Below are 14,724 nucleotides of genomic sequence, written 5' to 3'. Positions count from 1 at the left end.
CTGACTACATCCCCCCTCTCTCTCTCTCTCTCTCTCTCTCTTCCTTTCTCCAGCAGCATCACTGGCAGGTTTTTCAAACCCCCCTCTTCCTCCGACTCCGCTCACCTTCCCTCTGCGGGGCTCCGAGGGCTCTCTCCGGGCTGAAGTATGACATGATCCCCGCCAGCGCTACCATCACCCAGCAGTGTGGCCGCATCGTCGCCGCGTCCGGAGCAACAACAACACCATCCGAGCGACGCTGCCGACTGTCGGTGTTGGTGTCCTCCTCTCTCCCGTCACTCCCGCCACGGTCTGTGCTGTCTCCGGGCTCACGCTGTCTGTGTCTCCCCCCCCCCCCCCTCCCCGTCCGCTTTTCTCCCAAATAATAAAGAGCGTCTCCTGCTCTAATCCGCAATTAAACACGGTGTGCGCGATACTCTATTGTGCGTCTTCAGGCCACCGCTCGCTGCACATGCACATCACTGCTCCACCTCCATCTGCGTGTGGAGCATTGCTGAAACCAACCGCTCTATATACACATATAGGCGATATATTTAATTATTTCTTCCTCTCTCCATCTCTCGGTGTTGTCTGTGTTTTTTCTCCTCCGCCAGCCTACGTCAGACACACACGGCGCGCATTGTCATGGTCCAGTTTGATCATCACAATGATGCCCCCAAAAATATGTGTGATAATATTCCCTCAGGGAGGTAATAGGGTGTGATGTGGTGCTCAGTGGGTTTATATCGATCTCATATTGGATTTTTAATCTTTTAAAACATCACTTCGGTATTCATGAGGATTTTGGTGTGTCATATTTGACTATTAAAAATGTTAAATAATATGATAAAATACGTGTTAATTAACCACGCCTACAAAGAGTGCACGCCCTCTTCATTTTATAAACAAAACCAAAAAAAAAAGAAAAGTAATTTATCTCTATATGATTGAATAGTCATAACTGCACTAAGTTTAAAAAAGTTTTAGACTCACTTTAGGCAAAAAAAAAGAAATAAAAAGGATCAGGCTGTCATGGATAATTTCATCAGTTGCAAGTTTAAGATGTACACAAAACTAATGCAGTTTAACACAACAGCCCTGCAATAAATACTACATACACAGAGTTTATAACGTTCAGGTTTTGTTGAAAGCATTGATTTAACTTGATGGCCATTTGGAGACTGCAGGACAACATCAAAGGAATAATTTACTGTATAATATACAATGTACCACAAAACACTGAACATATCAGTCATGAAAGTATTTATTTCAGCTGTGTGTATTGTCACAACATGTATTTGTAAAATAATGTACAGCGATGAAGAAAACAAGTAAATATCAATATTTTGTGGTCCTTATTGGTGTTGGTATATGATGCAATAGGCATTTGACAACAGCAGACAATTTTGACTTATTGCAGAAAAAGTGCACAACGGCTTCATTCCATCTTCTGTCCCAGATAGTCGTGACAGTGAGCCACCATGCTTTATTTATACCTGTGCTTTCCCTACATCTTACACTGTGTTTGTGAAAACATTCATATGGCTTTCAAAAATAAAATGTAGAAATGTTCAACTTACAAAGATGACAAAAATGTGTTATGAAACAAGATTTCCTAGCCTGTCCAAAACCCAATTCAGCTTAATGTGATATATGACAAAGTAGAGCTGGAACGAGAGAATTGTTGGCAATTCAGCTTGAAAAATTAGTGAAATTATACATTTATACTGCCAATTAACTTATTAATTACTCGACTAATTGTTTCAGTTCTACTCTCCAGTTTATCTTTCTTTACTGAAAGACTTCTTCGTTGCTGACAGAGAGCTTCAAGCCCCCTGTGGTGACGACCATCTGCCCCGCGGACGTGATCACGAGCGAAACGCTGCAGGTAACTGTGACTGACCTCTGACCTTCTGGGTGAACAAACACAAATAAAAAGTGTCCTACGAGCTATATTGTAGTATGCTCTTAATGTGGCTTTAAACCTGCTTTGCCACACTTTCCATCTTACCTCTGGACATTTGCGCCATTTTTGGAAAAACTGGAGTCAATATTTGTCCACTAACGGATCACACCCGACCAACAAAGATAGTTTATGATTTTAATATCTCATCTCTCCAGCTGTCTCGATCCCGCCTTTGACGCTTTCGAGCCAGTTCTGGGAAATAGGCGCTGTTGTACGGCCTCTCCCTCTCATTTGCGTCCTTCCCTGGCTCCTTCCCTTTGCCGTTCCTCTGGTCGAGCAGGGCCTGTGTTCTCCTCCTTTCATCAGCCTCCCTCTGTAAGCGCTCAGCACGCAACTGTTCTATGGAGCTGGAAAAGAAAGAGAGCTTTTTACAACATCTTCACATTTTATTCATACCGTGACATTCACACCCTCAATATCTTAATTATCAGGAAAGTGACACGTGACTAGAACTGTCTCCCTGTACAGAGACCTGGCTAGCTTCTTCCCCTTGTTTCCGGTCTTTAAGCTATGCTAAGCTAACTGTATGCTAGCTTCATTTACACATTTAGTGTACGGACGTGAGAGTGGTATCATTTTCTCATCTACCTCTCAAAAATAAAGTGAAAATTTCCCAAAATGTTGAAGTATCACTTTAAAACCGGTGAACTAGACAGAAAAACTGAATCATACAAACTGTGCTGAAATGAATCTTCAAAATGATCTCATACCAGATACTTCACGCTTTACACTTAGTTATTATAATAATATTATAATACAAGAGGAGTTGACTTTCTTACCTCTCTCCACTGCTCCTCTTTGCCCCTTTGTCTCTTCTTTCCCTTTTCTTGCTGCTGTTGTATTTTCTGTCCTTTACAGCCAGAGCTTTCTTCATTTCTTTCAACGGGTCTAAACTATCTTTCAATCTGCGATCTCTTTTCTCTCTCTCCTCTTCACTTATTCCCTTCTTCCTATCTTTTTCTTTTCGCTCTTCTTTTTCCTTCTTTTCTTCTTCTTCGTTGCCAGTTTTCATGTACCACGGAGTGACTTCAGACCCCGGTTGGGGTCCTAGAGACACCAGCAAGCCGATAGCTCGTTCCTGCTTCTCCTGAAAAAGACACAAGGAAAAACAGCAGCAATTAAAACGTGTTGTGTGGTGACAGCTGTGCCACAAGATGCTAATGATAGTAAAAGTATTCACGTTTCCTTTTTGGCTAATCTCTTGACTGAGATTTGATTTATAAATCTGGATCACATCCTTGTGTTGTACACTCTGCCCTGAAATAGCAGTTTTGTTTCTCGTGTGGTGTTATTAGTTTCCCCCACTCTCACGCTCCATCTGTTTGCACTGCTTGTATGCATAATGTGGCTGGGCTGCGTCCAGAATATATAATGAGTTTTGTCTACAACAAGAAAGTGACTGCTTCTCCTGTTTTTAAATATCCAATTCAATATGCCAGCATCTTCACACGGATGAATGATTAAGGTATTACGGGGTGTAACGGTTGCCCAAACATCTCGATGACTGAAACGGGCCACAACAGGCTCACTGTTTGTTCATAATGTTGTGATCACAAGCTCAATTCCTGTGGTACAATAATACTCATTTTACAGGCAAACCCAACACAAGATCAATGTGTGTTTGACCGTTCATAGCTGACGGATGCCTGCTCGTTAGTTAATAAAAGACCTTTGTGTGAAGAGGTAGTTCTACATGAAACAGGCTTTTTCATGTTGGAATCATTCATAATGATCACTACAACACGGGCGGATGATATACTAGAAATTGCATTTGGAAAAACAATGGCAACAATCAAAAGGTTCATTCTTGATCTTGAAAATAGCAGTTTGACAAAGAATTATTATGACAATGTCCACTTGTGTAGTGAGCAAACTCTGTCTGTTGATGAAGGCAACAAGATGTGGCTGATAGCTCCGGAAAAACCAAGTAAGTGGATCTTGTTGTAAGACAAGACCAGAAGTTAATGTACGTTTTTACAGGTTTATTCTTTTACGCACTTTATTAATACATGATTACTGCATGAGAGTGACAGAAGTAGCTCCATCACCTGTTCATCTTTCTTTTCCTTGAGATACTCCACATTCCCCTTCTTCTCTGAGGACTCCTCGAGGGGGAAAAGATTGAGATGCTCCAGAACTCCACTTCCTCCACTCCGTTCGTCACCACCATCTTCACCATCTTCATCCCTCTTTTCTCCTGCTGAAGGGAGAGCAGCTCGGGATTTCCTTCTCAGATACTCTGTACGAGCCTGTGAGGGAGGAAGAGTCGTTATTCCAAACTAAATATATGAAGACTTCTTTATAATGCATCATATCACAGCCATTCCACAGGCTGGGCGTTATTGATGTTCTGTAACTAAAGCTTCAACCATGAAGCCCTTCATCCAAATTGTGGTATTTTACTACGATACTATACAAATACTGCACCACAAGAGTAAGTCTGTATGGTTATTATAGCATGATACCATTGGAGATAAAACAATATGACATGAAGACTAAGTTAACTACAAGCTTAGTTCTGATTTCAAAAGAAACACGTTATACTCCTTTAAGGATTACTTCTATAAATATTACCAACGTTAGGATATGAGAACAGAAACAAATATGAACAGTATGTATATATTTTTCTTTAAACTCAGCACTACTCAGACAGCTCCGTATGACACATTGTAGGTCACCTCTTGCTCGGCACGCTCCACGCGACGCTTGGCCTCGCGCTCCTCATCTGCTGCTTGGGCCTCGTCCTTCCGCACGCGAGCGACGTTGTCTTTGTTGCGGACATGCCAGCTCTTCTTCGGGAGGATGTTCATTGTTGCCTTGGTGACTGTCGATACTGTACGTTAGCAGTCAGCTAGCTGCGCAGGCTAGCTCCGACTTGAGTGTGAATAAACACGGGACACTGACTTTGATAATAAAACCGTAACGCTTGTATAAGGAGGAAGTGGGAGAAGGAGTAGGGCTGACAATGTGAAGTCAGAAAAAAGAGAAATGCCACCGTTTTGGTGCTGCTGTTCAGTTGACTTCCATTTTTGCAATTAAGCTAACGTTAGCCACCGTTTGCTACTTCCCAACTTACGTTAACTCAACACGTTAATGACACCGCTGCGAGGTGAGACATTTAACTCGCTGCCTCACAATAAACTCATATTTTCAGCAGTTTAACATGAACAAGAATGACTTATATCACCGACTTGCTGGGATAAGAGCTGCTATTGCTGACGGCTGCAGTAGCCCACAGGAACTAGTAGTCACAAACAGGAAGTAAACATTAGACAAAAAACACCACAATTCTGACACTAGGGGAAGCTATAAATCCTCTCATTTTATTAACGTTACGTAAAAGGGAAAAAAATACAGTATATCTCAATTTGCATTATTTATACCTGCTTTATGTAATTTAATACATACCACTTACTTAGGTAGGTCAATAATGAATAAGTTTACATGTTCCAAAAAAACGATCTCTGTCTGATCTGTCACATCCTTTTTTAAATAATCTTGGTGCAGGATTATCTGATAAACCCCAGCCAGCATTATATGACACTGATTTTATACATTTCGGGTGCATACAGTCCTTTCAGGCGCCTCGTCATATTGTATCATGTTTAAAAGGTCGTAAAACCAAAACATGTTCCTGATGATATGATCACTCATATGCTCCTGCGGTATGTTTTAGTATCTGATGTTGTTGACTCAGCTTCTCAATCTGCTTCACCAAGAACTGCTTGTCACGGGCCTCCTGTAAGCCAAACACCAACTATTGTATTAGTAAACTAAATGCCTGTAAGTATTAGTAATAATATAGGCCTACCTACATACTGTCAATATTCAATACCATGTAAGTCTTTGCTATTACAAAACACCATTCAGGTAAATGCCAACAACTTACCAGTTTAAGCTGAGCTCTTAGCAGGGCAACACTTTTCCCATAAACAGAGGCTAAGGCTACGAAATAGCACATCACCACACTGCCAAGGAGAAAGGAGCCTTGATTATATATAACAGTTAAATACCACATACTATGCAGGTACAATATAGGCTACCTTCTATATTTGGCTTTAAGTACAGTACTGTATATGCCAGAATAATAGTCTTCCAGAAAGCACAAGTTCACTCACCAAGATAACGCAAACAGGGGGATGGAGAATGCCTGGGAACCAATGAAGAAGAGAAAGTCCTGTGTAATTGTAGAGAGGCGGTAGAAAGATGTTGGAACAATCGACCACATGCTGGGGAAGAAACGGAAAGGACCGCAACCCATAGAAGGACGGATCCTGGGTGGAAAGAGGGACACACTTGTCTTTAACAATGTAATATAACATTGAAAACATTACTATACAAACCTTATGATTGTTACTGGGGAGAAGGCAGCAATCAGCACTCACTCAGCAAGACTGTAGATCATGACAGCTGTGGCCAAACACCAGCCAAACGTGAGTACCACCAGGAAAAAGAAGGTGGAGGTGGTGGAGCGAAACGTCTTCAGTGCCGGCCGACAATTATAGAAGAGTGTGACCTGACGAGGAAAGTGTCAATGTAGACAGGGTTAGGAACAAAATCAAAGCAGAGTGTTGGCGAATAACTTTCTCCTTACACCAGGCATGTCCAAAGTCCGGCCCGCGGGCCAATCACGGCCCGAGGTCAGATTTTATACGGCCCGCGCCTTCTGTCTTAAAATGCATTATTTATGGCCCGCCAGCACAGTCAAAACGGAATGAATAAATCATACAAATTCAACATGCAATTCCTATTTTTACCTCATGGTGGCAGCACCACTCTGTAACTGTTTGGCTGTTTGAAATTGGCTCTGACCCTTGAACTGTCATGGCTACGGCAAGTAAAAAAAGGAAAGTCGATAATGAGGGCCGCCGCTTCCAGGAGAGGTGGAGATCGCAATATTTTTTTCACCGAAAACCGAAACAACTGTGTCTCCCTAATTTGTCATGAGACTGTTGCCTTGTTTAAGGAATATAATGTAAAGAGACACTACGAGACCAAACGTGCTAATGCTACAACAAGCTATCAGAGAGCGTCCGTGCTAGAAAAGTGAAGCAACTCCAAGATAACTTGGCCACACAGCAGCGGCCCCTTTCACATGAAAACATCATCAAAGTAAGCTGCGGAGTGGCCGTGGTAATTGCTAAACATGACAAACCTTTTACGGAATGTGAGGTTATCAAAGACTGTGTTATGAAAATAGCAGAAAACATATTTGCCCCGAGAAGAAGACAGAGTTTGCTAATGTTTGCCTGGCTCGTAACGCTGAAGAGCTATCATCAGATACGAAGAGACAACTTGATTTTTTTTCGTGAGCCTGTTTCATGTGTGTTGAATTTAAATGTTAGACAACTTTTCATCACCCTCACTAAGTCATATTTAAGATTGTCTTGAGGTGAGAATATTGATCGGTTCCTATGTAATTAGCTTTTAGATGGCTTGTTCTTTGTTATCTGACTTTCAAGATGTGAAAGAAAGGCAGAATAGTTGTTGAGATGTGTTCACACATGAATGCTTACATTTGGTTACATTGCTATTTGCTGTCATTGAAAATAAAATGATAAAATAACAATGTATGTATAGGCTACTTGTATTGTTTAAAATAATGTCAGCAGGGACTGTTGGCCCTTGGGCATTTTCACATTATCAAATTTGGCCCTCTTTGAAAAAAGTTTGGACACCCCTGCCTTACACGATCAACAAACTGGCATTGTGTGAAATGTTGGCTGTGTTGAAGCAACATCTTCACCTTCCTGAAGTAGAAGAGCAGGACAAACTTGATGGTGTTGATGAGCGGCAGCAGAGGGCAAAAAAGAGCTCCAGTCCAAACCACAGTCTGACCATAAACCAGTCCAAGCACGTTGGTGGAAACTACAAACTCCTGTCGACCCACCCACTGAGCCAGCTTACTGGACCAGTTGTCCACCACCATCCTGACAAACACACACACACACACACACACAAAAAAAAACACAGCACACTTACTAAAATCTTCATGTACTGTATTCATTTGAAAATATTTCCATCTAATTTAATACAGACAAAATCACACAGTGATTTGTACCTGCGGGGAAACTCCACCAGGACGAGCAAAGCAATGTTGACGAGGAGGTCGAACATTGTGAGCTTGTACATCTCCTGTCCTACACGCGTTTCCCAGCACTGCATGATGACACAAACATGAAATGATGACTCTGTCTTACGATATTTAAATGTTGAAAACATCCTAAATTAACCTTCTTTTATATTCTTTGGTGTTTCACCCAAAATCATAAATAAGGACTATGTTGCGCAATGTAGGCGTGATATTTCCTTATTATACCACTGTACACATAAGCTGTGATGATACTGCATGTCATACGTTATTGAGTACACAGTTGGCTGCTTCCTCTTTGTCAGTTATGACTTTGTGAGAGATTCAAAACATACTCATGTCGTATTCTCTCTTTAATCTGGTGACTCAGAGGTGTTTGGCAAAACAAAACTACCATCAATCTGTTTGTGTCTCATTCTTGCAGTTATCTCCTCAGCTGCTCCAGCTAACTTGGAGCTTTGTCTGTCTCTGCAATGATTCAAACTGCAAACAGACTTCTTTGCTCATGTAAACATAGCCATAACACAGAAGTTAGATTAGAAAAACAAATATTTTGCCATCTCCTAACTGCAGAAATATTTTTGCATTTATCTCAATCCCTCTCTATTTGTTTTCTCAAACTGTTGTCGAGCAGCTTGCAGACTCTTTCGATCCTGTTTGTAAAGAGGAAGCATATTTAAAAATAATTCACATGTACCGGTACTCAAGAAGTATAATTACCGGGTAGACTTCATAGTTGTATTGGCACAGTTTACAATCTGCACTGTCTATGTTCCCTGTGCAGGTGATCTGATCCCACAGGGTGAAGAGAAGAACACCCAGACTCACCAGACGTAGGAACACTGCCCTAAACACGGAACAGACAAGACGCATCGTCATCAAACCAACGGTGATTCTGAACGACTACATGGCTGAGCTTTAGAGGTTAAACACAAAAGAGAGCCTGTTGACTGTGAAATTATATTATACAGTAACTATATGCCAGGTGGTAAAGCAGTGTTTATACAACCTGGAGTACACTTCTACATCAGTGCACTACATTTCAGAATGGGATATTGTCACAGGTTGATGGGTGAGTTATCTTCTAAACCGAAATGCTTTCATTCAAATAATTGTTTGAAGCCCCAAAGAGGGAAAATTAACAAATGAACAAAATGAATGTTTCTTTTTTTTGTTCTTCCATGAAATCTCATGACCTCTCAAATGAATCCTGTTGGAGGGGCCCCTGTATGTCTCTGGACTATACTGTATATAAAGTAGCTCCACCTCAACCAGCTGCATCATAACAGCATTTTGTTGATAATACACCTGTACTTTATTTAAAGACACTTGAATGATGGACTGATACTTGCAATGGAGTATTGGTGAGCTGGCTTACGTAAAGGTTTTGAGTATTTCTTCCACCACTGAGTTTAGATGACACACATTTCCAGGTTTTGTAAAATATCAGAATTCGTTTAAAGCCTTAACCCCTAACCCTTTACAAACACAAATGACTAAATGCAAATGCTCTGACATAACAACTCTCTCACAGAAACAGCAGTGCGAACCTTAACAGTGCCACTATGACAGTAGTGCTGGGGGTGTATCGCTCTAGCAGGGCGATCTGGTCACATAGCAGCGGCACCACGAAGTTTCCGGCGGTGATGACAATGGAAGGTAGATACTCGTAAAACAAACCCAGGATCCCTTCCTCACCACTCTTTGTCTGTGTGTCAGGGATGGGAAACAAAAGGTCACCGAAGATTTTCAGACCCAAAAGCACATGAACATCATCGCACACTTTTTCTATAATTTACCTGGCTGAAGTTGGTGGCCGCGAAGATGCCATAGAAGGCTGCTATAATGAGCCCAAATGCAACAAAACACATGAAAACACGTAGAGAGTGTAAAACTATTTTTTGAGACAAAGTCAGAGCGGCTGCTCTTTTCTTAATGCTCTCCTCCTCCAGATCCACCTGACAGAGAAAGAGAAAAGAGACGAGTGGGAGTCATCTGAAAGCATGATGATGCAGAACTGTGATGTGCTGCACTTTCTTTCATCCTGCTAAGTGGGACAGATCCCTCCTGACCTGCAGCCGGTAGTGGACGTTCTTCTGCTTCAGTTTGGTAGCTCGGTCTCCCTGGCAGCCGTAGTCCCAGCCGGTGAACACTATCACGCTGTAGTTGCCCACGGCGCTGCCTCCCGTTGCCACCGCAACTCGAGCTGCGGTCCCCATGCTGCGCATTAAGAGGGACGAGGAGACAGATGCTGGTCAAGGTGACTGAACTCTCGATTCAGGCTTTTAAATGTCATTCTGTTCATAACCCTCACTCAGACGGCTGAACACACATACACACAGACTGCACTTTGATTGTTCATATTGAGTGTGGTTGCTCTGGGACTGACCGTGCAATGATACAAATGAGACAAAAGACAAAGTAGAAGACGGCAGTGAAGAGGTAGGCCAGGGGGATGTTGTAGGAGACGTTCCTGTCCTCCACCATTGTGTTGTTGTAGTAGCCGTAAAACAGGTATGAATACTCCATGAAACCCTGAACAGAGAGGAGAATCACCAAGCATGTCTGGTGTAATACATGTTCATGGGTGGTGGTTTGACTCCACTTTTATCAGGTCAGAATATAGTAGGAGCATGTGGAAGCAGTACTATTGCTCACTAAGGTTATATCCACTTTATTTTATGTTACTTTCAGTTTTGTTGAAAATTTAGATTTTAGGCCTCAGCCATAGACTGTATATGACTGTTTTAAATGTCCCCCCCCCCCCCGCCTTCTTTTCATGATGTATTAAGAGTTTGGCACCACGTCTATAAAAACACCTTGTTTTGTTTTTTAGTCTACAGGTGCCAGTAGTGGATATTGTTTGGACGGAGCCAGGCTAGCTGTTTCCCCCTGTTTCCAGTTTCTATGCTAAGCTAACTGACTGCAGGCTGTTGCTTAACATTTATACTGAATATAAACAGGCATGAGAGTCACCAATCTTCTCATCTAACTCTTGGCAACTAATGAGACCTCAAGTCAGCGAGTAAAAGTATGTCTAGAAATGAAGTATTGTCCAAAGAAAAGCCACATGTAGGACTCATGACCTCAGTACTTCTAACGTGCTGGCTACGGTCTCGTCTCAGAGAGTTTAGACATATATAGAAAGCCGAAGGTTTAAAGAATCACAATGTCCAATAATGAACAACACTAATATCTGTCTCTGTATACACTCTGCACGTCTCTTATCTTTGAAGGTCAGTGCGATGCTGCAGTTTCTCACCGTTCCCGAAAGTAAATCAAGGAAGTAATTATAGAACTCGACCAAGCCTTGAGGATTAGGGTCATAAACCATGCATTCATCTGGACCTGGAAAACATAGCAAAGAAAAAGCTTTATAAGTTCTGCATACATACTCGTAAATTACAGCACAGCTGAGACTTTCTGAACGTATAAGTCATGTCGTTGTCCTAATGTTTTAAGAGTAACAAGAAGAGAAGAAGAGAAGGCGAGTGAAAGCCTCAGCGGTGATTAGATGCAGGCCTGTAGCTCACTTGATAGCAGAGTCAGAGGGTCTTAATCCCTAAGCTGTCATCTCGATAACGCACATAAAAACAGCTTTAAAGGGTTTTTATCAAACATAAAGAGAAATTGTGACACATGCTCTTGTGAAAATGACTGAGGGCAAAAATGATGCTTTGGAAAGTCGGTAGGAAAGAAGCTTAAGTTCTTAGCAGTGCATGATAAAATGTTTCCACATTATATCTTCTATATTTTACACAAACGTGGAGATGAACCTCAGGTAATTACATTTTAATGTAGAGCTTGTTTTGGGAATATATCTTCTGCTCTTGCACCGGTGACTTCACTTTATTTCCGAGGGGAATACTACGGCTGGTACTGCTGTAATGCCTCTAAGCCCCTGTTGCCTGGAAACTGTTGCATCAATTGTGCTGAAACGTCAGAATGCAGGAAAGAAGAAGAAATGAAGATGCATGAAAACAAAGTGCCATGTGTTTACCCTCAAGGAAATGTTGTGAGCTAACAAACTGCAGCTTGAACAAGACATTACCAGTGCTGTTAACAAGGCTGGTCCCGGCAGATCCGAAGACAATGCTGGGGATGAGGACAAATCCAGCAATCAGCAAAAAGGAAACAAAATTGAGCACCACCAAGAATCGCAGGAACAGGAAGTAAGACTGGACTCCACCTCCGAAGTTCCCTGGGGGGGAAAGGGCCAAAGATTTTATTAAAAATGCAAAAAATTGGACAATATTATGCATGTAGCATACAGTTAACTGTAGTCCAGAAATGAGTAATTCAAGGTTTACCTCCAATCTTTTGCAAAGACTTTCTCCACAGTGTGAAAAAGTAGAGAGATTCTCTGGCTTTTTCTTTGAGTTTATGCAGAGATTTGGTCCTTTTCCGTCTCCAGGACTGCCTGCTGGAAACCACAGGCACCTGCATCTGCTGCACCTGCCTGTCATAGACACGTTACACTTAAATAACTCTGGAGTAAATACTGTGTGATGTAATCAATTATTAACACTTTATATTATGGCTCCGTACTCTCCAAATAAGTTTTCCTCAAAATAAATATGTACGTAATTTAGTTTGAACTCTAGGGAAACTAGCAATAGTGTTCAGTTGGTACATTTCTAATGAATTATTCCAATTAATTAAGGTGTGTGACATTCTGTCACATTAGTATTCCCTGTTTTAAGCTGTGGACCATTTCAATTGTTAAAGATCCCCTCCACCAAACAATGTGTGTTGCTTAGTGTTCCTTCACTTGGACCATAATTGTGCAAAACAATGTATGTGTGAAGGAAGTATGAGTTTGAAGGAGGTACGTTTGTCTGTGCTCACCTTAAATCTGGGTTTAATTTAAGACGTGTATCGATGAGCAAGATGTTGTGACAACACAGCTCGTTCTGGCAGCTAATTGTGGTTTGATTTGCAACTTAAGTGTGTAAACTTGAAGCCTCTAACACACATACAGCGCACTAAGAACTGAACATTGGGTTTGACTTGAACCTGCAATAACTGATTTTTGGCCACTTGGGGGCATCTGAACTGACACATCATCACCGTTTATGTTGAAATGGGAATTTGGTAGCAAACAGATGCATTTTACACATCCAGCTGTTACAATGAAACATTATCATTCAGGTTTTAAGTCAAGTCAGTTATTTCTATGGTTTACTTATGTAGCACATAAAAACAACAGGTGTTGACCCAAAGGTCCAGCAGAGGTGATCGGGTTCGTCTCAACACAGGTATAAACACAATTAAAGACATGAATGGTGCATAAAAGACAATAACACATCATTTAATACGATGAAATAATAAAAGGGAAGTAAGGAGGACTGGAATTTCAGGCCACCTGATGAATGCCAGTCCAATATTTACTCTGTATTGAGTCTCTACCAATTTCTAAAGGAAATATGTGACTCTTCAGCTGCTGAATGCTCCACTAACTGTGTCTGTCTGCTGTTCGGTGCTGACTACGTAGTTTACAGCAGGTTTTTAGAGCTGAAACCTGCAGCTGTAACTGTGAAGTTGAAGCTGTGAACATTAAAGTTGACCTGAAACTCACTATAAAGCTCCATATAAATCTTTATAGCGACTCCTTTTACATTGAAACATTGGTTTTCACTTTATCTTTTGATATGTTATTATTGTAAAAATATGGATTATAGTCCCTTTAGATTACATTTCAAAGTGTTTCATGATATAAACCATGTTTGGAGGGGATCTTTAACCAAAACATTTGAAAAGTACACCACCAAACTCTCAGCAGTATGTTTCATACCTCACAGCTCTTTTCAGGGCCATGGGCAGAGGAATGGCCCTGAGTTCCCGAGGCGGTCCACTGTCGCCCTCTTCATTCTCCTCTGCGGGGGTCGAGCTCAAGTCGTGCTGAGGATAGTTTTGATTGGACACTCGAGTTGAAACCCGTCGTAACCGTAGTGTATGCTGTTCACTGTGGTAACCATTCCCTGTGAGTGGGTAAGAAAAAACAGCAAAGCAATATGAGTCAACACAATTCAGTCAGATTAGAAGAAGATTCCACATCAGCAGAGACATTATTTACATATTTAGACGGTTGAAATATTGTCTAAGTGTTTAAAATGAACAAATATAGAAGTAAATGTGTTCAGAGGTAAGAAAAGACACCTTCATTGTAGTCGTACGCCTCTCTGGAGCCTCGTCTCTGTGGTTCACTGGACATTTCTCTATAGTTTAACACGAGTATTCAAGACTTTCCTCTGTAACTACATCTAACACTTCACCAGCAACAGATCCAGAACGAAACCAGCTCGTCATGAGCAAATGCTGCCTATGCAGGAACACCTTCCCTGTTGTTTTCTCTCACGGACTTCACTCCCTTGTAAATGACCACACAGGTACTTCCTTGTATGATTTAACCCATTATGTCCATGGAGATAGTTGCCATTCATTTACAATTTGCACTGTCCAATAACCAGCTGGAAGAAAAGAAGCATATAGCAAGAAAGCAGGTTATACTCAAATGACTTTGTGTTGTTGTGGAGTTCAAAGAAGAGTGAACTTCAGCAACTATTTTGGTGAATTTAAACTGTGGGCAGTGATGGGAACAAATGCAATGTATAGTTTAAATGTTACAAGTTAATATGAAAACACCGACTACAAAATGTTTGATTGAACAAAGGGGTGCAGTTTCTCT

General features: G+C 41.4%; 2 protein-coding genes across 2 annotated transcripts; both read right to left on the bottom strand.

The window, feature by feature from the left end:
- Positions 1–1,238: 1,238 nt before the first annotated feature.
- Positions 1,239–5,171, bottom strand: leng1 (leukocyte receptor cluster (LRC) member 1). Its single transcript, XM_079275031.1, has 4 exons — positions 4,624–5,171; positions 3,994–4,194; positions 2,725–3,032; positions 1,239–2,292 (listed from the first exon to the last, which is right to left on the bottom strand). The coding sequence occupies exons 1-4, from the start codon at positions 4,753–4,755 to the stop codon at positions 2,073–2,075; spliced, it is 861 nt and encodes a 286-aa protein (XP_079131157.1). The 5' UTR covers positions 4,756–5,171; the 3' UTR covers positions 1,239–2,072.
- Positions 5,172–5,591: 420 nt separating this feature from the next.
- tmc4 (transmembrane channel-like 4) lies at positions 5,592–14,250 on the bottom strand (the record flags this gene model as incomplete). The annotated part of the gene is made up of 16 exons (XM_079276162.1): positions 5,592–5,684; positions 5,835–5,913; positions 6,064–6,219; positions 6,331–6,461; positions 7,692–7,875; positions 8,007–8,104; positions 8,757–8,883; positions 9,587–9,744; positions 9,836–9,994; positions 10,109–10,256; positions 10,426–10,571; positions 11,299–11,384; positions 12,088–12,237; positions 12,347–12,495; positions 13,831–14,017; positions 14,196–14,250. The coding sequence occupies 16 exons, from the start codon at positions 14,248–14,250 to the stop codon at positions 5,592–5,594; spliced, it is 2,106 nt and encodes a 701-aa protein (XP_079132288.1).
- Between the last annotated feature and the right edge of the window lie 474 nt (positions 14,251–14,724).

This window comes from Melanostigma gelatinosum (assembly GCF_949748355.1).
Source record: "Melanostigma gelatinosum genome assembly, chromosome: 9".
Lineage (NCBI taxonomy): Eukaryota > Metazoa > Chordata > Actinopteri > Perciformes > Zoarcidae > Melanostigma > Melanostigma gelatinosum.
The sequence above is the reverse complement of the archived record's forward strand: the minus strand, read 5'-3'. Positions and strand labels throughout refer to the sequence as shown.

Coding starts and splice junctions, on each gene's coding strand:
- leng1 (XM_079275031.1), bottom strand. CDS start 4,755: ATGAACATCCTCCCGAAGAAGAGCTGGCATGTCCGCAACAAAGACAAC. Junction 4,195..4,623: donor TGGAGCGTGCCGAGCAAGAG/GTGACCTACAAT, acceptor CCTCCCTCACAG/GCTCGTACAGAGTATCTGAG. Junction 2,293..2,724: donor AAGAGGAGCAGTGGAGAGAG/GTAAGAAAGTCA, acceptor TTTCTTTTCCAG/CTCCATAGAACAGTTGCGTG.